At 54.8% G+C, this 25,770-nt stretch overlaps 1 protein-coding gene across 2 annotated transcripts; it reads right to left on the reverse strand.

Annotated features, from left to right (window-relative positions):
• Positions 1-437: 437 nt before the first annotated feature.
• GIPC1 (GIPC PDZ domain containing family member 1) lies at positions 438-25,770 on the reverse strand. 2 transcript variants are annotated; one of them, XM_077838687.1, is made up of 8 exons: positions 25,689-25,751; positions 23,945-24,136; positions 20,416-20,748; positions 19,866-20,051; positions 13,907-14,087; positions 4,986-5,098; positions 4,407-4,488; positions 438-3,675 (listed from the first exon to the last, which is right to left on the reverse strand). In XM_077838687.1, exons 3-8 carry the CDS (start codon positions 20,695-20,697, stop codon positions 3,524-3,526), a joined length of 996 nt encoding a protein of 331 aa, XP_077694813.1. In that variant the 5' UTR covers positions 20,698-20,748; positions 23,945-24,136; positions 25,689-25,751; the 3' UTR covers positions 438-3,523. The 2 variants fall into 2 exon arrangements, with proteins under 2 accessions (XP_077694813.1, XP_077694812.1); XM_077838686.1 differs by lacking the exon at positions 23,945-24,136 and having other exon boundaries at positions 25,689-25,770.

Genomic DNA, 25,770 nt, shown 5'->3' on the forward strand with positions numbered 1-25,770 from the left:
GGACAGCCATACAACTGGCACTGAGTGCAGGCTCCGGGGCGAGGCAGCTCGGGGTCTGCTCTATTGCACTGAGCAGGACCCAGCATCGGGGCAGGGTGGGGAGACAGGCATTGAGGGGGCAGGAACCTCCAGCGGGGCCTCGTCTTGGAGCCTCAGGCAGGGGTGTGTGTGTGATGGCTGAGCTAGGCGTGCCTGTTCTTTCCTCCAGTGCTGCCCCCTGGGAAGGATGCTCTGATCGGACCCTTGCAGAGGGAGCTGCTAGTGGGGGGGCAGGGCTTTGGTACTGCCTCCTGTTGTACCCACTGCCCAGCCCCACAGCTCGACCAGGCTCCCCAGCGCCCACCCCTGCCCTGCAGCTGTAGGCAAGTTCCCGACTGCCCCAGGCACGGCCCATGCCTGACGCACTCCCTGCCCCCGCAGACATGCAGCTGGTTGGCTAGAGTCGATATATTTTTATGTTAAAGATGCTTTACAGGTAAAATACAAAAATAGGCCCTGGGAGGAGGTGGGGGGGGGGGGGTCTGCAGCAGCTCCCAAGGGACTGGGGTTCAGCAGAGAGGTCACAGCTCACTTCCATCACAGCATGAGTGGGGGCGCAGGGGCCTTGCTCTCTGGGACTCCAGACCCTGACCACGTCCTGCTCAGCAGGGGGTCACTCCCCACCCTGGGGGCCTGGAGCCCCTTGCAATGGAACCATCCCCTCCAAGTCCCGTGCTTTGCACACTCCCCTCTGAGCCGGGGCCCAGGCCCAAGCACCAGTGCTGGGCTTAGTGTCGTGGATACGGTAGGTGCCTGAGGGCTGGAGAGTGACTGAAGAAGCTGGGGGGCAGGGAGCAATTCTGGGGCTCCCAGCCTGCAGCCCGGGACGGGATATAAATATTGCAGCACGTAGAGTTTTACAAACATTGCGTGTCCTCACACCCGCCCTGCGAGGTAGGTCAGTCCGATCCAGAGTGAATGGATAAGACAAGACAGAGAGAGGAGGGACATGCCCAAGGATGAGAGGTGGAGGCAGGTCTGAGAACAGAACCAGGAGTCCTGGGCTCAAATGCCCCAGTCTAATCCGTAGGGGCCCCCCCCAACTTCCAGAGACAGAGACAGAATCCAGGAGTCCTGATCCAGCCACTCAACCGTGGGCCTTCTTTTAGAGAAGGATCTTGAAAAACTCCAAGCCAGCCCAAGGGGACCCCAGCCATTCAGCATTGTGTGTGTCAGCTCACCCCCCCCACCCCCCATGCGTGCAGTGGGGGATTCACTCAGAGTAAGGTGTGAGAGGGAGGTGTTAGGCGCATCCACACATGGGGCACTGCGGAGGGGGTTGGGAGGGACAGTGTTATGACAGGCTCAGAGTGGTGAGCGAAACCCCACAACGGGCTCCAGGGGCAATTAATCATCACAGAGCGTAAACGCTAGGAGAGATCATTAATCCACCTGCCTGGGTTACGGATGGGACATTAGGGCCAGTGCTGGAGCCATGGAGGGAAAGGGGGATGAGGGCACCCCCCCACCCCTGAATAGGGGGGCAGGGATAATCTCTTTACACAGGAAGTCAGAGCAGCATGAAGCAGGCAAGGGACCTTGACTGAGCCAGAGGAGGGAGCCTAGATCAGCTGGGAAACCCACCACAAGACCCAGTGACGTATACAAGCTGAAGGGTTTGGTGCACCTGCTCCGGTGGGGAGACAATTCAAACTCTTCTCCCCCCGCCCCCGAGAATGGAGAGGAGGGTAGATGGGTGGGAAGGAAAGGTGGGCTGGGGAGCTGTGAACAGAACAGGCCCCTGACTGGCACAGGGCTGTTGCCTGGCCTGATTGCTCAGTGTGGTTTTTAGCAGGAGGCAGGTGGATTTAACCCTCTGACCACCCCGCACGGCTGCGATGCTCCAGGGGCAGCAGTAGGGGGTGGGCGCTGCCTGGCTGTCTGAGAGCTAAGGGACACGCCCCATCACACTCACCCTCTGCCTGCAAGCCAGCAGAGACCAGCTGCTTTGAATGTGGGGTGTGAACCGCACAGCTAGGGGAGCGCAGGGCTCCAGCCTCAGGAACAGATGCATGACAAGAGACGCTCAGTCATTCCTGAGCGGCTCCTGAAGAATGCTGCTGCACCAGGTGGGGCTGGAGGTGGAGCGGGGACCTTCCCCCCGGCCCACCCTCCCTGAAGGGGGGGGAGCAGTCCCAAGAAGCAGGACCGATCCTGGGGCTATTCCACTGTGGGAGGTGGGGCATGGCCCCACTGCCCCACAAAGAAGCCTTTCTGGCAGCAGGTAAACGGAGGAGGGGTCTCAGGGTGATGGGGCTCAGCTGGGACAGAGCCTGAACACACCAGACAGCTTCTGCCAGCAGGGGGCGGGAGCTTCCAGCTACCCCAGCCAGGTCTCTGCCAGCAGGGCGCACTGCAGGCTGTTGATTCCCTTCCCCTGGGTGGGGCAGGGAGGGTAACAGGGGAGCAGGAGGAGGGGAGGGGAGCTAGCCACCCCCCCTCAAGTTGACAGCAACTCCCAGTCTCACACTGCCTTTGAGGGGAACTAGGGATCTCAACCTTGCTCGGGGCTGCAGAACCACCCGAGGAGCCGGTCCACAGCCCCCCACGCTGCCTGCCCCCGCCAGCCTCGGGAGGAGGAAGGATTAAAGCACGTGAAGGGACAGGGCAGCACAGTACCAACAGATCAGCATGGCAGGGAGCTGGAGTGAGCTGAGAATGCCCTTGGGGAGGAGTGGGCAGGCTGGTGCGGGCCCTCTGCCATGCGCAGCCCGCCCGGAGCAGCCTCGCTCCCGTTAGTGGTTAGATCAGTGCTGACAGGCAGCGGGGTGGGTATACCCTATAGGTGGGGGGGGGCCACTCTGCTCACAAACACCCACACATGGAACACAGGCACCTGGGTTAGTTTAAAGGCACCGGGGTTATTGCCCGGCGGGAGGCTGCGCCAAGGGACTCCCCGGCAGTGGCCGGGTTACCCTGCTGACTGAAAAGGGGATGGGGTGCCAGGCCCTGCACCTGCCCGGACACACACCCTGCTCCGCCCCAGGGAGCAGTGCGGGAGCTGGGAATCCTGTCCATCTCCTGACCAGCACCCAGAAGAGAAAAGGGGCCCAAAAAGGGGCCCCCTCACTCCCCTGCTGCCCCCCAGGACCAGGGAGGGAGCACCCCCAAGGGCCTGCCCATCCCTGCAGCCTTCCCCAGGGGCACACAATGGCTCAGCTTCTTGCTCCCTAACGCCCAGCAGCTGTCCCCTCCACTACACTAGTACTGCGGGGGGCGGGGGGCGGGGGGAAGGAGAGGAGAAGAGTGAGGCTTTGAGCCCGACTCCCGTGCGGCGCCAGGAAGGGCTGCCTACAGTGAGGTGCACACACGGCCCTGGGTGGAGGGGAGGGGCGAGGAGCCGGAGCTGGAGAGTTTGCCAGAGCGGTGCTGGAGCCGGGCCCGTGGTGTATCCCCTACCCCCTGGTCCACACGAGGGCAGCGGCCCAGCCCTCCCTCGCCCAGCCCAAGGGCACAGCAGATCCAGCGTGGGCACAGCAGAGTCCTAGTAGCGCCCAACCTTGGCATCCCCGATGGCGCCCCACACGTCAAAGACGAACTCGTCGGGGAAGGCAAAGTCACCCAGCCGCTCATCCAGCGCCTCAGCGAACTCGTCGGGGTTCTGCTTGTCCTTCCCCAGCTCTACCATGGTGGCAGCTACAGAGAGCAGAGACGGGGGAGGGAGGGTAACGAGGAGCAGTCACTGCCACAACGTTACCTGTGGCAGGACATGCCAGCCCTAGTGCTATCCCACCACTGACACCAACAGTGCCAACGCTGCGTGCATCCCGAGAGCACTGCCACGCCCTTGCCAGGAGCGCTAGACCCCCTGCGCCAACGCGCTGCTCTTGCCCGCAGCCCTGGCTGACAGGAGCGGCCGAGGAGGCACGGCAGCTGGGAGCCTTGCGAGCCACCAGCCTGCAGAGCCTGCAGGGGTGATTAGCTCTCCCTGTGCCCAGCCCAGCTTCCCAGAACACACTGACAAGCCTGCTGTCACTGCCACTTCCACAGTAACCCCCGAAATGCTGCTCTGTGCCCCCGGGAGAGCCCTGCTCACCTCTCAGAGAGGGGAGACGTCTCTCCTCACACTCAGTGCTGCACAGGAGGGATGCAGGCCTCTGGGCCACTAACAGCAGAGCTGGCTCTTAACTGCTGGGGAGTGTCCAGCTCCTCCAGACCCAGCCCCTCCAGGCAGGGGCGCTGGAGGGAGCAGGGGAGGAGCACTGGCTGTGGGGGGTGCTACTAGCTACTCCAGCCTGGGCCTCTCCCAAGCTGCCCAGGAAGGGTTCCCATACCGGCGGACCGTGACGCAGCCCTTTCCCCAACACCCCGATGCTTTGGGCACCCAGCCCCAGGGTGACTTGGGGGCTGCTTGGCAGGAGACTCACCCAGCTCTGTGTCGCGGATGCCCATGTAGCTCTCCAGCAGGTCGTCCACCTTCTCAATAGCCCTCTCCTCAAACGCAGACAGCTGGGGGGGCAGGAGAGCTGCTGAGCAGGAGACCGAGGCAAAAATATAGCTCCCCCCCAACCCAGAACCCATGGGAAAAGAGGGGCCCTCTAAAGCCTCTTCCAACCCCGCCCATTCTTGGGCAGAGGGGTGTGGGTGTTGGGGGCCAGGGCTGGGATAGCAGTGGGCTACGTGTCGGGATTGAGGGACATCGGCAGGGCTGTGGGGGAGCCCAGGGTTGGGACAGCAGGGGGCTGCAGGTCAGGACTGAGGGGCATCGACAGGGCTGTGGGAGAAGACTGGGAAGCAGGTGCAGTGCAAGGATTGTAGTAGGGGGAGCAGCCCCACATGGAGGACCTGTCCCCTCCCCGCTCTTGGGACAGCTGGGACCTCAGCTCCCCTCTCATTCTGCTCTGGCTCCCCACCCGCAGTTCCCTCTGGGCAGAGGGCAGGGCCCAAGCGAACACTGAAAGGCTCCAAAGGGCTGTCAGGGGAAGCTCCCAGGGGCTGATACCTACCTGCTCCTCCACGGTGGCAGGCCCCTTGGCCCGCAGCCGTAGGGTCCCTCTGCCAGTGCCCAGTTGGGAGCTACTGTTGTGCTTGCCTCCTGCAGCCCGCTGGCTGATCATATCTGAAACACAGCAAGGAGACGACCCCATGAGACCACGCCGGAGGTGGTGGGGGGGTAGGGGGCAGTCAGCACGCTGGCCTCGCAGCCCAGAATCCTAGCCCAGCCCGAGGCACCGGTGCAGCCAAATGGGCAGCCACCCTCCAGCAGGAAGTGGGGCCAGGTATCAGACACCACCACCTGGGCACAACAGGCAGGGTGTGCTTGGGAGGCCGCCAGGGTTGGGGTAGTGTGCATTGTGCTGATGCCTCAGTCCCAACTCAGAGTGTGGGGAGCCCAGGGCCGGGACAGCTGGGGACTGGGATTGAGGGGCACAAGCGGAGCTGGTGGAGGGGAGCCCAAGGCCGGGATGGCCAGGGCCTTGGAGAAGATGCTGCAGGTTGGGATTCAGGCTGTTCGCAGTAACATCCACCCCAGGAAGCTGCAGAACTGCCTTCCCCTCCCCCCATCTGCCCTGCTGGGTCCCACAGAGTGGGGCTCGGACCCACAAGACTCAACTGCGTCAGTTTGACAACACGGGATGGCAGAGGCACACTGAGATCAGCCTGTGGGACCAGGGATGCGCGGGGGTGGGGGAGAGAAGGGACCCCTGGCAGTCACGGCAAGGCAATGGGCGCAGTGCGAGAACCAACCGTTTGACAAGGCAGCGCAGCCTGTGGAGGGTCAGGTCTCCATACTCCACAGCAGAGGGATGTGCTCTTGCTTCGCAGGGGGCTGGGATCCCTGCTTCACAGATAGGAAACTGAGGCATGGGGACAAGAAGCCACAGTGCAAGCCTCATGGAACCCCCAGGCCTTCCACTCCAGGCCTTTCTGTCTCCTGGGTGGGTCTAGTTCTTGCCAGCAGCAGTGTGGGATCCCACAAGCTCTTCTTTCCTCCAGTATGTGATCGGTTTCTTCCTGCCCTTGGGCAGCCTGGAATCCCCAGGGAAGCCGTGGTGCATCCTGCAGCAGCTCCCACGCCTGCAGGGACCTCTGTTCCAATGCACTTCCGGAGCAGCCAACATTGCCCCCGGACAGCCCTGTCCCCCTGAGCTGATACACGGCACTGGTCACTCCGTTTCCTCTCCCCACAAGGGACCGAGCTGCTTCAGCATCATCCTATTAAAACCCTCATGGGGCAACCAACCCAGCTGTTGTGTTTCTAAAAGAGACTCTCTATTCAGGCCAGTTAGAACAGCAGCTGCCAGGGCCGAGGGGACCTGCAGGCTGCCAAAGGGTTAACAGCCTGTGATGCGCCTCTCCAGCCAGTCTTTACTGCGTGCTGGGGAGATCCAGCCCCACTGATGTTTCCCACAGTCCCACGAAGTAAAAATAATCTGGGAAGATGTCATCAGATCAGCCACTTTCCTGCTTCTGACATACAGGGGAGGGGTCCCCTGAGCCCATTCCCTAAAACGCCCACGCTGGACACAGATGGCAGCAGGAATATGGTATAAATGCCTAGGCACCGGGCTGTGTGTTGCTCAGTCCCTGCCAGAAGGGGCACGGGAGAGTAGTCGGCTGTGCTCCTTTTCCTACCAGCCCCCTGGATCCATTGCTTCCTGCTAGCCATGGTCTCCTCTCTGCCCCTCAATGACATTCCCAAAGCCCAGCTGCTGTGCCAAAGAGGTGCCCCCAAGTGCGGGGGGGGTCTGAGGGCCCCCGCTTTCTTGCTTGTTAGAGCTGTCTGGAGGCGGAGGGCAAATGCCATGCAGCCGGGGTGCTGGCCATGGGAGCAGAGATCCTGTGTGTGGAGCATGGATGCTGGGGCAGGCGCGGGACAAGAATTGTCCAAGAGGGGCTCCACTCGCACGGTGCAGGAGGTCCCTTCTCGTCCTAGGCTCTTCAGAGGCTGCTTCACTTGCCGTTTGTCCTTCACAAACGGGATGAGAGGCCCTGGATGTGCTGAGCCAGAGGGCGAGGGATGGCAGCTTGGGGAAAAGGAAGATGGGGACACGTGCAGCAACATGGCTCCCCCCACCTCACTGCCCCAGCCCAATACAGCAGGCTGTACACACCGCTGTAGGAGCCCCTATTTATTTCTGCATTAAATTCTATGTCATGCTGCCCTCACACTCCTCGTGACCTGCCCGGGCAAAGCTTTTGGAGGCAGCTGGTGCTTTGCCACTTTTCCACCTCCCCACGCCCTTCGCGCAGGGGCAGAGAGGACATTAAATGCGGAGCAGGGGAAGGCCTGAACTCCTCAGTCCAAACTTCAGCAAAGGCTGGCTCCCGCTACCCAGTTCTCTGCTGCTATGGCCCACGGCCCGGGAGGAGGACAGCCCGATGAGTCTGCCAAAGCGAGCAGCAGCGAGACTGGTAACTGTTAGCGTCCTCGATAAACGTCTGCGACGAACGAGCTCCCGCCTCAGGCTGCCTGCAGACTCCGGCAGATGTCCTTGCTATCGGGTAGGCTCGACAGCTGTGGCTGTGAAGAAACCCCCCCGCAAGAGACTTTGGTTTGCCCCTCCCCCATGCCCCGTTTAAAAAAAAAAATTTCTGCAGCAGATTGGAGCCCAGACGACTCTGTGGGTGCTATGCTGCCAGGACGCAAGGGGCGGGGGAGCTGGTTATTCACCCTCCCATGCCAAGCGAGGGGAGCAAACTGAGGCAGATGCACCCCTGCTCTAGGGGCTGATGTATCGCTCATTCGGTGTGGAAGACAGAATGCCACGTTCAGTTCTGGCCCAGGGCGTTCATTTTGAAGTCACTTCTTCCCTTGATCTACAGATTTCCCTCTGGGAGAGACGGGGACGGTCTGGCCTCTGTGGCAACTGCACTGTTGGGGATTGTATATTCAGTGCTTTCTCACCGAACATGGCAATAAATGCTCCGCTCTTTAGGCCACTGCTCTCTGCCCTGTGCTTCTCTCCTGTCCCCATCCTCCGCTCTCGGCTTCTCTCCCTCTTCTTCCCCCTGCCCCAGCTCCCAATTCCCACCCTGCCTCCACCACAGAAAGTTGGAGCTGAGACAGAATGGCAGTTGCAGACGACACCACCGGGAGACTGGACTGAGGAGTGAGCACTTGCCTGCACCCGGTTAGCCATAGTCTCAGGCTGTCAGCAGAGTCAGTCAGCAGTCACTGCCTGGGTCACATGAGAGCTAGAACCCCCTTTGGGGTTTTGGGGTGATTTCTGAGAGGAGGGAAGCAGACACTGTGGACGTGTCCAAGGGTCACAAGTCTCTCAGGAAGGCGAGGTACAGCCTAGAGGCCATATGCAACTCCTCCTAGGACTCTGCCTCCAAGAGCGGATCCCGTGGCCCTGCAGCATGGGGCGTGGATGCCTTAGCACCAGGGACACGAGAGGGTACGGGTTCCCCCGACTGTTTGTAAGGCAGCTAGAACTGCTCTGCCTGGTGCATTGGGGTACAGGAGTTTCATGGGGGCATGCACTGCTTGGTTATTTACAGTCCTCATGCACCTGTTCCCCAGCTCTCTGGCGCTGGCCCTAGCAGCTGCTCCCTGCCCCTCCAAGCACACACTAGCGTCTGTCTCTTATGGAAAACGCTGCTTCCCTTCCCACGTTCCACGGAGAACTCCTTGGAGCAGCAGCGGCCACCACAGCCTGGCAGCGGCTGGGCTGGAGGAGCCATGACACCCCGCCCACGCCCAGTGTGGTTAGCACAGTATGGGCTACGGGAGAGGGAAAGGCCCTGGACTCAGACTCAAATATCCTCCAGCCACATCAACGTGTCCGGGCTGGAGCCGCAATCAGAGGATGGCGTGCCGGGCCGGCACCCCACCCTGCCGCGTGTGTGCCTCATGCACAGACGCCAGGCCAAAGCCCTGAGAGCCAACCCACCACCTGTGGGGAAAGGACGGCGCCAGACACTGCCGCGCAGGCTGCTCTGTGCCCCGGCCAAGTGTGGGCCGTGCAGGCAGACTCCTAGGAGATCACAAACCAAGAGACCTCCGGCCCCCATCTACACTAGGGCCAGAGATGATGTAAAAAGCGATTGGCCCAGAGCCGGCATAACCCCTTGGGTGCCCACACAGCCACTGTCCCTGCAGCCCCGGGCACCGAGCAGCCCCTGTTCTGCTGGGTGGATGCTGAATGCCATTAAGACCCCTGGGACGCCTGGCTACTGTACACCCGGAGGACAGGGTGACAGGGAGGGGCCATCATCATCATCACCACCACGTTCCTATTCTGCCTCGGGCGCGTATGGCAGTGACCAAGCTCCTCCACTCCTGCCTGCTTCTGGCAAGTCTTTCAGTGGTTCCCCAGCTCTGCCCCAGGTTTTTCAGCTCGGCTTCCGCAGCTCTTCGCCAGGTTGTTTTCGGGCGGCCTCCTTTACGCTTGCCTTCAGGTGTCCATCTTATTGCTACTCTGGTGATGGAATCAGTTTCTGTCCGAAGCACATGCCCAATCCATCTCCAACACCTCCTGGCAATGATGGTGCTCAGATCCTCTTGGCTGCACTGTGTCAATAGATCTTGGTTTGAGATTGTTCTGGGCCAAAAGACAGGGAGGATTTTTCCCTTTTGGGGCTATCATAGGCGGGCGCTGTTCATACCCCACGCTCCATCTATTCAGCGCTTTAACATGGGCTGCGTATGGGCTGGTACCGGCGGCCACTTCTTACCGGTACACCGTACTGGCCCACTTTCACCCCTGCACCTATTCCCCCCCAACATACAGAGAGAATCACTGATCCAGAAGCCATGGGAAGAGGGGTCACTGGCCCCCAGGTCAGCCTGCCTCAGCCCCCCTGCTAGAGCCCTCACAGGGCAGGGAACAGCACTGAACAAGACCAGCCTGGCCCCAGCACAGAAGCCCAGTTGTTCTGCCTCTGCTAACGGGAACATGGGCTTGGCTCGTAGTGGGGATGGAGCTCCAGGTGTTCCTGGCACTGGTATTTGAGGCTTCCTGTCATCCCCCCACTTCCCCCAAAGCTGGGAGGGGGTGGCTGTGTTAAACTGGGAATGCAGAGACACTCCCCTGCCTTTCCAGGAAAGCTTGGCTCCTTTCAGAGAGGGAGGAGTAGTTTGCCTCACATGGGGAGGCTGGGGTTCTGGCCTCTGCCCTAGAGCTCACAGCCAAGAGAAAGAACAGCCTTTCCAGTCATGCCACAGCACAGCAGCGGGCAGGACAGGGCACAGGGCCTGCATGGGAGGGGAGAGCAGGGCATGTCTGCACCAAGACTCCGGCGCTGGCAAAGCGTGGAGACCAGAGGAGCCGCAGAAGGTCACATGACCAACATAGTCTAATAAGTGCAAGACTGGAATAGCAAGGGCATTGGCAGAGCTGTGGGGGGAGGGGGCCAGGGCTGGAGAAGCAGGGGGGCTGGGTCAAGGGGTACTGGCAGAGCTGTGTGAGGATGTTGAGGTGCACCTGCAGGGCTGGAGAAGCAGGGGGTCTGTGGGTGGGGGCTGAGGGGGACCTGCAAGGCTGTATGTGGGGGGAAGCCCAGGGCTGGAGAAGCAGGGGGTCTGTGTGTGTGTGTGGGGGGGGCTGAGGGTAGCGGCAGGGATATGTGCAGGGAGAAGGTAGGAGGTGCTGCAAAGAGGATGGAGGGGTGTGGGCACAACCATGCTGCCTGTATGTTAGTCTCACTCAAGAGCATTGAGAGAATTCTGTGATCAGCGTCTCCCCAGCCGGGGCAGGGGGCTGGCCCCTGCCCAGATCACGGGGAAGGTCCTGAGCACTCTCAATGGGGGATAACAGCCATTTAGTCCGGCGAGCTAGAAATAGCCAGCGAGAGAGGTTAAAAGAAGAGGCTGCTCCAGGTTTCCCATAGAGGGGAACAAATGAAGTGAGCTGGCCTCGAGCTCTTCCCCAGAGGCCAGCACTTTCCCTATCAGCAGCTCTCACAGCGTTCCCTCCAGTCCTGTGATCCAGGGCTGGCACACAGCCCAGCGGACGGATGCCTCTCCAGTGGGTTTCAACAGGAGGTGGGAACTGAACAGGGCCAGCATAGGATGAACCAGTTCCCCACCTCCCTGCTTCGATCAGAGGACAAGAGGCTGCTTGTGCGTTTGTGCAAGGAGCTGGTGATCTGGGTCCTCAGCAAGAGCCCGCGAGCTGGGCCAGGGCCCTGCAGCAGAAAAGAGCTGCCAAGAGCAGTAAGGGGGACACAGCAGGGGTAGAAGGGTGCACCCAGGAGGCCACCTCCGGGAGAAAGACCTGTAACGGACGCCGCACGGTCCCTCAGGCCAGGCTGATGGAACGCAGAACATCCCCGCCCTCTCCTAGAATCAAGCATGACCTGCAAACAGGTTGTAACACCCATGTTGGGGTGCACCCACTGCTGCCCTCTGCTGGATGCTATCAGATCTGCCCCGGTCCTCCCAAGTTATGTCTCCCTCTGGCAGCTCTAGAGGTGAAAAGCCAGTCTACTCTTGGCAGCTAACGGCGCTCTCCCTGCGCTCTAGCTGCCGGCATTCTGAGAGAACAGCATGGAGCTTTTCTTCCCTCATGCCTCGTCCAGAGGGTCCCGTGCGCACTGGAAGGCAGGGCAGGTGATGAGGCTGGATTGAACCGCCAGTGAGTTGTGGATCCAGGCAGCAGAGCACAGGGCTGGCAGGACTGAGCTTAGCTTTCTCACATTTGCTTCGCCAAAGCAGAGCCAGCGAGCATCGGCACCCGGTCTCTCTCCAGCACAGCCGAGCAGAGGAGCCTAACGTTCACGGGCACAGCCGGTACCACGGAGCTGTCACTAATTAGCATGGAAGGAACTGCAGGGAATGAGCAGGGGCACGGATGCTGGCGTGAGGGCTCCCGAAGTGCCAGAGATGAACAGATGCAGCTGGTACCCGGTGGAAGGAGGGGAGAAGAAAGTTGCCAGATTCCAGAAACCAGGGACGTGTGTGTGGGCTGAGAAGTATAAGCCAAGGAGGAAATAAAGAGGAAAATGATCTTCCTTCCCAGATCAGAGTGAGTCACTCAAGGAGGAAGGAATTCGTAGTGGCAGGCTGACCTCGTGGATGAATGAACTGAGACACCAGCAGCAGGGAAAGTGATGTGACTGGGAGCTAGGACTCCTGGGTTCTATCCCTTGCTCAGGGAGGGAGCGCCGCCTAGTGGTTAAGGTTGGCAAACCAGGACTCCTGGGTTCTACTTCCACACTGCCTCGGTGTGATCTGGGGCAACGTGAGGGTAGCAACAATGACCCAGCCCGGGGCTTTGTGCAGCATTTGAAGAGCACCTGGAGAGCCTCAGTCTGAAGGTGCTACCAACAGCCGAGGAATCCGGATTCAAGGACTCTCGGAGAAGGCGGCACAGACAGAGGGTGAGGTCGCACTGTGATCAGAGGGAGTCTGCCCGGAACAGAGCTGACAGGGCTGGAATCCCCATCCCTGGGGTACGTTTGGGAGCCACTGACAAGGCCAGCACTGGATAACACACACAGGGGCTGGAACAGTCCAGCCTGGAATCAAGTTGTCTCCCCTTGGCCTTCAGCACCATCCTGGGGACCTAGCTTTCCCTCAGGCTTCACTCAAAGCCCTGTGCTTTGAGGGATAAGTAGGGAGAGAGCCTTCACCTTGCCAGCTGCTGGGGTTGAAACAGGCCTGTCTGCTTAGTGACATTTAGGACAGTGAGTACAGACTTCTTTCCTCAGGCCACCATAGAGATGGGGGGCGGGGGGGGAGTGCGGAGGGAGTGAAGAGAAAGAGGGTGCAGATCTGCAAGGCAGAGTCAGCCCCTCCCACTTGTCCTGTGAGCAGCCTCCTCTCATCACTGAGTACACAGAGGGTCATTCACAGATACCCTGGCAGGGCCACCTACCCCCAAGTCCAAGCAGAAAGGGGTCAGCTTTACAGGCTGGCTGCCTGAAGGCCCACGTGCAGGCTCAGTAGCTACAGGAATCTCCAGATCCCATCTGCCTTGCATGGCAGAAGCCTCCTTTTCCCTCTTGCAATACAAGGAAGGGTTCCCTGCAGTAACGTGGCTGGTGAAGCTCTACCCTGAAATTAAGCAACAGAACTGACCCACCTCTCAACCAACCCTGCGCACAGGCCATACGGCTAGGCGCTGCAGTGAGGTTACAATGCCACCTGCTGGCCACCACGCCACAGGACACCTCACTCAACCCTCAAGCAGCAGGTCTCACCCTTTTTCGGCTCAGGACCCATTTGTAAACGTCGATGGGCCTGTTGTGACCCAGCACATTGGCTGGGGTGACCCTGAAGGAGGTTGCAGAGCCCACCTTGCGCTCACCTTGCAGCAGCAACAGCAGCTCGAGGGAGGCAAGCCCAGCCAGAGCCACGGGACCAGAGCCACCCTGCGGCCCTCTGAAACATTCCGGCAACCCAAAGATTGGAAAACCCTGACGCAAAGCCCCTCCCCATCTCCCATTTAATGGCCGAGTAGGACAGAAGGTAATGGCCCTTAGTGCCCACAACAGCCAGCAGGGCTTGGGCCTTTGGGCTATGATGAAAGGTGCTCCCAGATAAGCACCCAATGTGACTCCTCACTGAAGGAGGAAGGACAGAACGTGCAAAACAAAGCCCAGTGCGTTCTGTGCTGGACTAATTGCCTTGGAGGCTGAAGGTCTCAGCAGGGTCAATGGCAAACATACCACCCCCTGCTGCCAGGCCTCCCCCCCCCCCCCCGGCACAGGAACGAGCCCGTCTGGAGAGATGGGGGAGCTCATTCTCTGTGGCGTGCTTGGTCCTTTCTGCTTTGGCTGCCAACAAGGGGAGCCAGTTACTTAGCCATGAGCCAGGGACACCTGCCCTACTAGGATCTGGACTGAGACCTACCGTGTTCATTTTACACATGTCGGGTGGAACCAACTTGTTACAGGCCTCATGCTCCAACTGTCCTGAGCCTGCCAGTGGCCACCCCGCCTCATCTGCCCAGCGCAGTCTGTGGGGCTCACTCACCGAATGCCTTCCGGGGCTCCGTAAGCTTCAGCGTGAAGGTGCGGCCTTTGGGCAGGTCCTTGAGCATCTTGGCAACCTCGTAGTGCCGGCAGCCGATGAGGCTCTGCCCGTTGATGGACTCGATCATGTCGCCCACATTGATGACCTGGATCCGATCTATGACGCTCCCTTCCTTGATCCTCTACAAGCAAGAGACAGGCTGGTTGGCTCACAGCACAGATGGCGGGTCCTGGGGCAGTTTTCTCCCCGCAGCTTCCAGGAGGGCAAGATGTACTCGGACAAGAGAGCGTGAACAGCAGCACTTTCTCTGCTGTACTGCCGTTCAGCACAGGGGCGCGCACAGCCCTTTGTATTCAGCAAAGCTGCCCAGAACCCCGTAAGACAAGTCAATTGAGACTGAAGCACAGAGACATCTCCAGGGTCACAGAGCAAGTCAGCAGCAGAGCAGGGAACAGAACCAGGAACCCTGGCTCCCATCAGGCCACAGGGTCTTCCCTTTGTAGTTAGTCTCACGCACAAGGACAAGCTTGGTCCTTCCTTAGCACATTAATGGTGACTTATGTACAAGGGCTCATGATTTGATCACATTTATAAAATACAAACAGAATGAAATCCAGACCAGTGATATAAATACTCGGTGCTTTAGAAGGGCCAGTTCCCCAAAGCTGAAAACAATTATGAGCCACATCAGCTGAGAGGAAGACTGGGTTTAAGAACATTACGCGATGGCCATAAAGCCACAACTGAGGAAGAAGACTGTATTGGTTACAAAATGACCTGGTTTAGTGGGGAAGTGAAGACAGCTATAAAAAATAAAGAAATAATGTAACAAATGGAAGAAAGGAGAAAAGAAAGGGAATATAAGTCAGAAGTTAGGAACTGTAGAAAATTGAAAATGGAAGCAAAGAGTCAAGGAGAATCTATCGCCAGCAGAGTTAAGGACAATAAGAAGGAGGTTTTTTTAGTATATTAGGAACAAAAATAATGCTAACAATACTGGTCTATTACTAGATGGAAATGAGAGAATCATCAATAGTAAAGGTTTCAGAGTAACGGCTGTGTTAGTCTGTGTTCGCAAAAAGAAAAGGAGTACTTGTGGCACCTTAGAGACTAACCAATTTATTTGAGCCTAAGCTTTCGTGAGCTTAATAAATTGGTTAGTCTCTAAGGTGCCACAAGTACTCCTTTTCTTTTTATCAATAGTAAAACAGAAAAGGCAGAAGAGAACAAATATTTATGTTCTGTATTTGTGGAAAAAATAATGTATTAATATCCTAGGTTAACACTCTTTCCACTGCACTAGTATCTCAGGGGAATGTTAAAACAGCAGCTACTAAAGTCGGACATTTTAATATCAGCAGGTCCAGATAACTTGCAACCAAGAGTTTTAATAGAGCTATTGAGAAGCTCGCTGAACTGTTAATGTTGATTTTCAATTGGTCTTGGAAGACTGGGAAAATTTCAGAAGACTGGGTAAAGGGTGACATGGGTAGTTATATGCCCGTCAGTCGGACATCAATCACAGGCATGATAATGAAGCAGTTGATATGGGATTTGCTTAATAAAGAATTAAAGGAGGACAATATAATTAATACCAATCAACATGGGTTTATGGAAAATAGATCCTGTCAAACTATCTTGATTTGTTTTTTAAATGAGATTACAAGTTGGTCGATAAAGGTAATAGTGTTGATATAATATACTGAGATGTCTAAGGTATTTGACTTGGTACCGCATGCCATTTTGATTTAAAAACTAGAATTACAAAATTAATATGGCACACTTTAAATGGACTAAAAGCTGGCTAATTGATAGGTCTCAAAAAGTAAGTGTAAATGGGGAATCATCATCGAACAGGTGCGTTCCTAGTTTGTCACACAGGGATCAGTTCTTGCCCCTATATTGTTTAACGTTTTTATTAGTGACCTGGAAGAAAACAAAATCATCACTGACAAAGTTTGCAGAGGACACAAAAAAAATGGGGAATGGCAAATAACGAAGAGGAGAGGTCATTAGAACAGAGTGATCTGGATTGTTTGGTAAACTGGGCTCAAGCAAGCACTGTGTGTTTTAATGTGTCTCAATGTATACATCTAGGAACAACAACAAAAAATGCAGGCCATACTTACACACCAGGGGACTCTATCCTAGGAAACAGTGACTCTGAAAAGATTTGGGGGTCAAGGTGGATAATTAACCAAACATGATCACCCAGTGCAAAATTGTGGCCAAAAGGGTTAATGCCATCCTGCAGTGCATAAACAAGGGAATCCTGAGGAGCACCAGAGAGGTTATTTTACCTCTGTATTTAGCACTGGTGTGACCCCCGTTGGAATCCTGGGTCCATCTCCACAATTCAAGAAGGATGTTGAAAAATTGGAGAGGGGTCAGGGAAGGGCCGCAACAAGGATTAGAAAACCTGCCTTATAGCGACAGACTCAAGGAGCTCAATCTATTTGCTTAACAAAGATACACTTAAAGGGTGACTCAATTACAGTCTGTAAATTACCTACGTGTGGACAAATAATTTGATCATGGACTCTTCAGTGTAGCAGTGAAAGGTCTAACATGACCCAATAGCTGGAAGTTGAAGCTAGACAAATTCAGACCGCAAATAAAGGTTAAATTTTTAACAGTGAGGGCATTTAACCGTAGAAACAATTTACTAAGGATCCTGGTGGATTCTCCATCACTGAACATTTTTAAGTCAATACTGGACGGTTCTTCAAAAGATCTGCTCTGGGGATTATTTCAGGGCAGTTCTCTGGGCAGTGTTTTACAGGAGGACAGACTAGATCACAGTGCTCCCTTCTGGCCTTGGAATCTAGGAATCATACATCCTTTCACAAGGGCCTAGAAACCCAATGCCTCCCACTAACCAAATGGCACCATGAGACAAAAGACCATGGCATCAGGAGGCATGATGATTGACAGTCCTGGTTTTACCAGCTGGAGTTGCTGCAGAGTCTACACATCTTGTGTATTAACTCAAAAATATTTAATTAGGCTCCCTTGTACCTCTACCCAGAGCACTTGAGACTGTCTCTATAAACGAGTCACTTCAGCCACTGCTGTAATGCAGCCAACTATTGGGTGGAACATGGTAGCTGCTTAACAGCCATACTGCACCACTGCAGTGATTTAGACTCTGGAATTGAAGCTTCTTAGGGAAGGTCATTAGCTGAGAATTAGCGAATGCACCACAGTACCAGGGGATCTTTTGTAAGATTCCAAAGAGGATTTGTGCTCTAATACCACAAGCTTGCTCTGTTGGCAGGGCTCTATTCTTTCCATCGGATCCACTAGTTTGGGCCTCTCTCATTTACTTGGAGGTTTAGAGTCTGATCAGGGATGTCACTATCACTGTGCTATGGGGGCACAAAGGGGTCTCTTCGCCTCTGAGGGAACTGCTGCAGCTCCTAGCACCTGGGAAAACCATCTGGGACACAGAGCATGTGAGAAAGTGACAAGGCAGGAGAAAGGACTGGGGCAGCCTCAGGTTAGGAAGGGATGGGTGCACTGATTCCCTAGCTCCTTCAGAGAATGACTCCAAATGAGGTTTGGGTCAGAGCAGGGGACGGGAAGCAGGAAGAGCTGTAAGCTGAGTAAAAAGAGGCGGTTAGGGGCCAAAAGCATCCTTTAAAAATTGGAAGTTAAATCCTACTGAAGAAAACAGAAAGAAAAACTATCAAGTCAAGTGTAAAAGTATAATTAAGCAGGCCAAAAATGAATTTGAAGAGCAACTAGCAAAAGACACAAAAACTAACAGTAAAAATTGTTTTAAGTACAGCAGAAGCAGGAAGCCTGCCAAACAATCAGTCGGGCCACTGGACGATCAAGGTGCTAAAGGAGCAGTCAAAGAAGACAAAGCCATTGCAAAGAAGCTAAATGAATTCTTTGCATCAGTCTTCACTGCAGAGAACATCAGGGAGATTCCCACTCCTGAACCATTCTTTTTAGGGGACACATCTGAGGACCTGTTCCAGACTGAGGTGTCAATAGAAGAGCTATTGGAACAAATAAATAAAACAAACAGCAGTAAGGCACCAGGACCAGATAGAATTCATCGAGGAGTTCTAAAGGAACTCAAATATGAAATGGCAGAACTAACTAACTGTGGTATATAACCTGCCACTTAAATCAGTCTCTGGACCAGATATTTGGAGAACAGCTAATGAGACATCAATTTTTTTTAAAAAGCTTCAGCGATGATCCTAGCAATTACAGGCCAGTAAGCCTGACTTTACTACCACGCAAACTGGTCGAAAACAGGGTTAAAGAAAAGAATGATCAGACACACAGATGAACACGATATGTCAGGGAACAGTCAACGTGGCTTTTGTAAAGGAAAATCATGCCTCGCCATTCTATCAGAATTCTTTGAGGCGGTCAATAAGCATGTGAACCACAGTGATCCAGTTGATATAGTAGAGTTGGTCTTTTAGAAAGCCTTTGACAAGGGTTCTTAAGCAAAGTAAGTAGCCATGAGATAAGAGGGAAGGTCCTCTCATGGATCATTAACTGGTTAAAAGATAGGAAACAAAGGGTAGAAATAAATGGTCATTTTTCACAATGGAGAAGGGGGACCCTGCTATTTACCTAAGGATTTGTACCGTTCAACATTCATAAATGATCTGGAAAAAGGATTGACCAGTGAGGTGGCAAAATTTGCAGATGATACAAAATAACTATCTTGAGTAAAGTCCAAAGCTGATTGCAAAGAGTTACAAAGGGATCTCACAAAACTGGGTGATTGGGTAATAAAATGGCAGATGAAATTCAATGTTGATAAATGCAAAGTAATGCACATTGCAAAACATAATTCCAACTATACATACAAAATGATGGGGTCTAAATTAGCCGTTACCACGCAAGAAAGATCTTGGCGTCATCGTGGATAGTTCTCTGAAAACATCTGCTCAATGTGCAGCGGCAGTCAAAAAAGCTAAAAAGAATGTTAGGAGCCATTAGGAAAGGGACAGAAAATAAGACAGGAAATAACATAATGCAACTATATAAATCCACAGTATGTCCACACCTTGAATACTGGGTGCATTTCTGGTTGCCCTATCTCGAAGAAGATATATTAGAATTGGGAAAGGTACAGAGAAGGGCAACAAAAATTATTTAGGGGGATAGCGAGCTTTCATATGAGGAGAGATTAAAAAGACTGGGACTGTTCAGAAAAGAGACGACTAAGGGAGGATATGACAGAGGTCTATAAAATCATGACCAGTGGAGAAAGTGAATTGGGAAGTGTTATTTAGTTCTTCTCATAACACAAGAACTAGGTGTCACTCAATGAAATTAACAGGCAACTTGTTTAAAACAAAGTTAACACACAGTCAACCTGTGGAACTCGTTGTCAGTGGATGCTGTGAAAGCCAAAACTATACAGGGTTCAAAAAAAGAACTAGATCAGTTCATAGAGGATAGGTCCATCTATAGCTATTAGCCAAGATGGTCAGGAATGCAACCCCATGCTCTGGGTGTCCCTAAATCTCTGACTGCCATAAGCTGGGACTGGACGATGGGATGGATCACTTGAAATTGCCCCATTCTGTTTGTTCCCTCTGAAGGTATTTCTCTGAAGCATCTGGCACCAGCCACAGTTGGAAGACAGGATACTGGGCTAGATGGACCAGTGGTCTGGTCCAGTATGACTGTTCACATGGCTCAGAGTCTCTGGGACTAGGAGCTCCATGTGATCAGATTTGCTGCTGAGGTTTCTATTCTCCCAGAAAGACCCACAGCATCGCTGGTGCTCAGGGGCTCACACTGCAGCTCTCTGGGGATGGAGAGACAGATAGGAAGGGAAGGAGCAAGGCAAGACACCATAGTGTGCGTCTGGGAGGAGCACCCCTCCTCTCAGACTATGCACCCCACTCACAGTCCAATCAGCCAGTGACAGGGCCTCCTGGGCACTAGGATGGTGTGAGCAGAGGTCAGTCATCTGTACCTTAATGAACGCATAGCCGGCTCCATTGTCAGTGATGGTCAGACCCAGGGCCTCCTCGGACTTGAAGACCTCCACCTCCTTCCTCTGGCCCTTCGTGTGTGCAAAGATGAAGTCCTCCAGACCGATCTGGCCACCCAACAGCTTGTCCATGTCCACTTTGTGGGTGTTTAAGGTGCAGAACATCACCTGGGAGGCGGGAAGAGAGATACAGAGTGAGGAACTCTGGGGACCACAGCTTCCCCCACTGCCCACTCAGCATCTCTGCTGGGAAGGCCCCATATCCCCAAGGTTATGTCAGGATTCTAGCACCAGCCCCCCTGGGCTCAACCCAATTGGGCATAGACCTCAGAGTGCATGTAACCACTGAGCCCAGAGTCACTGACCTGCAAAAAGCCAAGGGCACAGCACAGCCTGACACAGGGTGCTGGCCCACGAAGCCAGAGAAGGCACCAACGCAGAGGGCCCACCCCACTGACTGGCTAGACACTGCCAGGCTGCAGGGCATCCTCTTTGAGCTCCCCACCCTGCAGCCTGGGTGCTCAGCACCTACCTCAGCTGGTGGGATCTTGAAAGCTTCTGCAATTTTGCTGTACAGCTCCTTGACATTGGTGAAGCCCTCGATCCTGCCAGTGGGGCTGCCATGGGCCAGCTGAGTGTGGAACACCAGTCGAGGGCGGAGGCTGGCAGGAGGCGGCGGCAGGCCAGGCTGCAGGGCTGCCACACTGCCACCACTGCCCACCTCCACCCCACCCAAGCTGCCACGAATGGGTTCAGCCTCCTCATTCTCTACCAGCGGAGGGGCCTTCTTCCGGCGGCCTAGTCCGAGCGGCATGAGGGTGGAGTGGCCAGACAGCAGGGAGTTTCAGTCACCCACAGGAGAGACCTGTAGGAAGCAAAGGGGAAAGATGGTAGGAAATCGGCACTGGAATCAACAACAAAAACCTAGGAGTACTGGCTGACAGGGTGTCAGGGAATGGGACACGCAGCATTCCTCCTCTAGGGCATCAGCTCCAATCCAGCCCCAGATCAGGGAGCCTGAAAGGTAGGGGAGTCACACTTGTGGCGTGACAAGGCCTGTTTCATCTGCACGGCTTTAGCCACTTTTAAAATTAACCAGAATAATGTAAAAAGAGGAGTGACAGCTTTGGAAGCTCCCTGCCCCTTGCCTACCTCCCCCAAGTCCTACTGTACAGCCCCAGACCAGTGCTCTCCTGCTGGAAGCCAGCAGTCAAGTGGCAGCTCCTGCCAGACCCCCATGCACAGCTCTAAGTTATGGAGAGAGAAGCAGCCATAGGTATTTCTAGCCTGCTTTGAAAACACATTCAGTACAAAGCTGTCTAATGAGTAAGCATCAAGTGATCTCATGGCTTAGCAGTGGCCCTGCATCTCCATTCCACTAGCCAACACAGGGGAAGCAGCATTTCTGATACCAAAGCCCCTCCAGTGGTGTTGGGCTGTTCACATGATTCCTAGTGCTGCAGTGCGTGTGGGGTATGGGCAGAGAATGAAAAGTATAAACCCCAGAGTCCTGCTCCTCAGGGCTGAGCTGCTGGGGAGGCAGAAAACACCCACTGGGCCTGACCCCGAGTAATGATTTAAAAATAAAAAATAAAAATCAGCATAGTTGCCACCTGGAAACAAAGTAAAACCCCCAGGCCCTGCTGGCGAGCAGAGACGACAGAGTACTGCAGAGAGCAAACCACAGGGAAATGCCAGCCCAATTGCCTCCCAGACAAAGAAAAATCTATGTCAGGCCCACAGAGCTTTCCTTGCTGCCAGGACATGCATACTGACCCTTACACTCCAAGGATACTCCCAGGGGAAGTGGGATTCCAGAGGGGCTCAGCAGGATTGAGGATCCTGGTGCTGCTGGCTAGGAATGCCCTGACCTCTGAAGCAAGTACATGGAGGAGGAAGGGGCAGCCTTGGCGGGAGTCTTCCAGACCGGGAGCCTCCAACGTCTCTGTTCTGGAATGAGGGTGGAGCGCACCCTGGCAGGCTGATTCAGAGCAGAGAAACCGGCTACTGGGCGTTCCTCAGAGGGTGTAATGGCAGAGGAACTCAGCCAAGCCTGTCAGTGATTACTCCATGTCAGGAACCTGCTCAGTCCAATGGATCCCAGCACCACCCAGGGCAGAAAGATGCCTCCAGAACTACCACCCACCATCCCCCTCACCCAGCCCAGAACCCACAGCTCCTAACAGCATTCCCCAAGAGAGGATTCAGCTCATGCTGCAGAATTTCTCTACATCCATGTTCTCCCCCTAGCTGCCCAGCTCACTCAGGATCCTCCTTATACCCTATTCTGTGCCCACATCGATCTTTCCCCTACTTCCTCCCTTCCCTGTCTCCTCCTCTTCCTTATGCTTACTAGTTTCACCTCCAGCTCTTTGCTTCCTGTCTCACTGTGTCTATCACTCACACAGAAACCGAACTTACCTAGCCTTCTTTGCCCATTTTAAATCCTAGTTTCCTGGGACATGGTTCTTCACTTACTGGTGCTAAACAGCCATTTAGCACCACACTGTTTGGGGATCTTGGGACCCAGCTGAGACCTCCTGCTCAGACAGACTCAGACTCAGCACTGAATGCCTGTCTTACTATCGCCAGGCCTACCATAACTAACTCATTCAAACTATTCTAAAGAGCAACAAACAAAAAATGCAGGAGGCCAAGTTCTTACAGGACCCAAGCGGTCAGATAAATTGACCCCCTATTTTAAAGTTTCAACTTCAGGGTATTACTCACTTAAATCAATTTAGGACTACTACCTCTTTATGCCTAACTTTTGCACCTGCCAGATCACTTATTTGTCTAACACACAACCGACAGTTGTGGGGCAGGCAGGATAACACTGCCAGTATCTGCTCTACAACTTCCTTGTACAGCTATTCACAGTCCTGTCTTTGCATTTAGGGAGGAACTAGAGTTCCGTTTGCAGCTATCCTGCCCAGCTTTTGAAATGCTAATACCATAAAGACATTATATAGACACTTGTTTTGTTTGTGTGCATAGGGACCGAGCAGCTGAACAACTGTTATGCTCCACCACAGAAGTGGCTGCATTTTCAGCAGAGGGTGAAGCTATTCCCTTCTAGATTGCAGAGCGTTTGCTAAGTAAATACAGAATGACTAAGGAGCATTTGGAACTTTAGGGCAAAGTTGTTAGGAAAAAAAAGATTCACAATTCAGATGAATAAGGAAATTCGATGGCTGGAAATGCTCAGGGGGCTTTCCCCAGCTGCTGGGTCTGGGGCCATCTGCTGCCAAGTGGAAGGAGATAACAAATGGTGCTGCCCATTAAAGTGGCAGCAGTTTTCTGCCCCAGGAACTTGTGACTAGTGACCCCTCTGTGATGACAGAGCTGGGTGGGGGGCCTAGAGGCATCAGATGGGATAAAAAATAAGGATTCTCAAATTGCCCAGTAAAAGTAGGGCACTGTGTGCATGTTTGTATGTCCTGACTGATCTTGTGGCTAAAACACAGACATGGGACTCAGGAGATCTCAGTTCAGATGCCCAGTTCCAGCCTAACTCACTAACATGCTGGACAAGTCACTTTCCCCTCACATACATCCCCACAAAAGGTACCTCAGTTTTCCCTTTTGAAATTGGAGAGCAATACTTCCCTACTTCTCACATAAGGCTTAATTCAGCACCACCTGGCAATTCAGGAATTTGAAGGGCAAAATGACACATGGATGGTTTTGTTCATGGCCATAAAGGGAATTCTATGCATTCAGTGAGTGGGCTCTGGCTGCTCAATCATGCATATCGAACTTCTACTAACCTCTTCCTCTTCTCCTTCTAACCCACCCCCGCCGGCTAAACTGCAAGTGCTGCAAACACCAGCAGTCCTTAGTACCTTTCTGTGGCAGTGAGAGAAAACTAATCCCCAGCCTGGCTGACAAGAGATTATAACATGATCCGCCAGAGCTAGAACAGCAGATACAGGGAAGGAGCAGCACCCGTTGCCCTCAGTGAACACACCTACCCAAGCATTCCCCACCATTCTCTGGGAGCCCGAATGACCATGGAGCGGGATTTGATTTGGGAGATAATTAATTCAGTGGTGTACCACCTGTAGTAGAAAGGCTGCTGTGTTTTTCCTCGACTCCTCAGGCAGTAGAGGTTGTTGAACTGATTTGAGGGATGATCAACACTAGGAATGATTATTTCTTTTGTTTTGTAGCATTTGTAGTCTTCACTGTGTTGCCCTCATGCCCCACGTCACACTCAGAGGAGAAATCACACTCAGAGGAGAAACAAACACCTAAAAGGGTGATGTTAGTTCCCGTTGCTGCACTATGCACCAGACACTCCTCTGCAAACCTCTCACCACCTGCCTTCATTAGATAGGAAAAGGTAAGGGGAGGAACAGGCTAAAAGATACTAAATAGACAAGCAAACATGGGAAATCTCCAGTAGATTTTGCACAGCAAACTTTGAACTTAAGTCAGAACCTTTTGATCTTTCACAAGGGGGGGGTGGAGAAGAACCTAAACCAAACCCAAGCCTAATTTACAGGGTGCTGTCCCCCGTTCTGCATGGGCATTTGGAGATTCCACACAGCCCATCTCTATATGAGAACCCCTGATCAGCAGAATTCAAAGTGCTTCAGACATACATCGATTAATCCCCACTCACCCCACCAGGCTCCCAAGTCTCTTTACCCATATTTTCCAAATAGGGAAACTGAGTACAAACTAAAAAGAAAAGGAGGACTTGTAGCACCTTAGAGACTAACCATTTTATTTGAGCATAAGCTTTCGTGAGCTACAGCTCACTAACACGGCTGCTACTCTGAGTACAAACTAGAGTTCCTGGTCACACAGGGAGTTGATGATGACACTGGGAATATAACCAGGAGACCTGGCACCCAGTTTCCTGCTTTAACTGTTGTCCCTGGTCTCCAAGTACAGCCCAGCACCTCAAACATGCATTGTATCCTGCACAAGACTGCAGGGCTGGGACCCCTATGCATTTGCACAAAGGGGGGAGCTCTGTATGGTGGTTACAGGAGGGTACTGAGAGCCAGGACTCCTGGGTACTATTCCCACTACTTCATAGCCTTCAGTGAATCCCACACGTACCGTGAGCCTCTGCCCCTCCCCGGCATAAACCCCACAGGGGGCACCTCCATCCTTCCGTGCCACCAATGCCCCCCCTTAAGTACACAGCAACGGCACCCCCTCCCACCTCTCGCACCGAGCTTGAGCCCCCTCAAACACGCTCCAGCTGGAACCCCATTCCCAGCAACAGCATCCCCTTCCTCCCCCTCCCATTCCCCCACCCTCAGGCACCTCCCCCCGCCCATCCCCGCTCAGCTAGACCCCCCCCCGCTCCGATCCCCCCCTCAGAGCTAGACCCCCCCCCCGCTCCCATTCCCCCCCTCAGAGCTGGACCCCCCCCCGCTCCCATTCCCCCACCCTCGGGCACCTCCCCCCGCTCCCATCCCCGCTCAGAGCTGGACCCCCCCCGCTCCCATCCCCCCACCCTCGGGCACCTCCCCCCGTCCATCCCTGCTCAGAGCTAGACCCCCCCCCCGCTCCCATCCCCCCCTCAGAGCTAGACCCCCCCCCTCCCATTCCCCCCCTCAGAGCTGGACCCCCCCCGCTCCCATCCCCCCACCCTCGGGCACCTCCCCCCGCTCCCATCCCCGCTCAGAGCTGGACCCCCCCCGCTCCCATCCCCCCACCCTCGGGCACCTCCCCCCGCTCCCATCCCCGCTCAGAGCTGGACCCCCCCCGCTCCCATCCCCCCACCCTCGGGCACCTCCCCCCGCCCATCGCCCCCTCAGAGCTGGACCCCACCCCCCGACTCACTCCGTCCGCCTCCCCACAGAGCCGGTCCCGACCCTCCTCCAAACTCCGGCCGGGCGCAGCCGGGGCCTGTCGCTCGGGGAGG

This window comes from Eretmochelys imbricata, chromosome 20, assembly GCF_965152235.1.
Source record: "Eretmochelys imbricata isolate rEreImb1 chromosome 20, rEreImb1.hap1, whole genome shotgun sequence".
Taxonomy (NCBI): domain Eukaryota; kingdom Metazoa; phylum Chordata; order Testudines; family Cheloniidae; genus Eretmochelys; species Eretmochelys imbricata.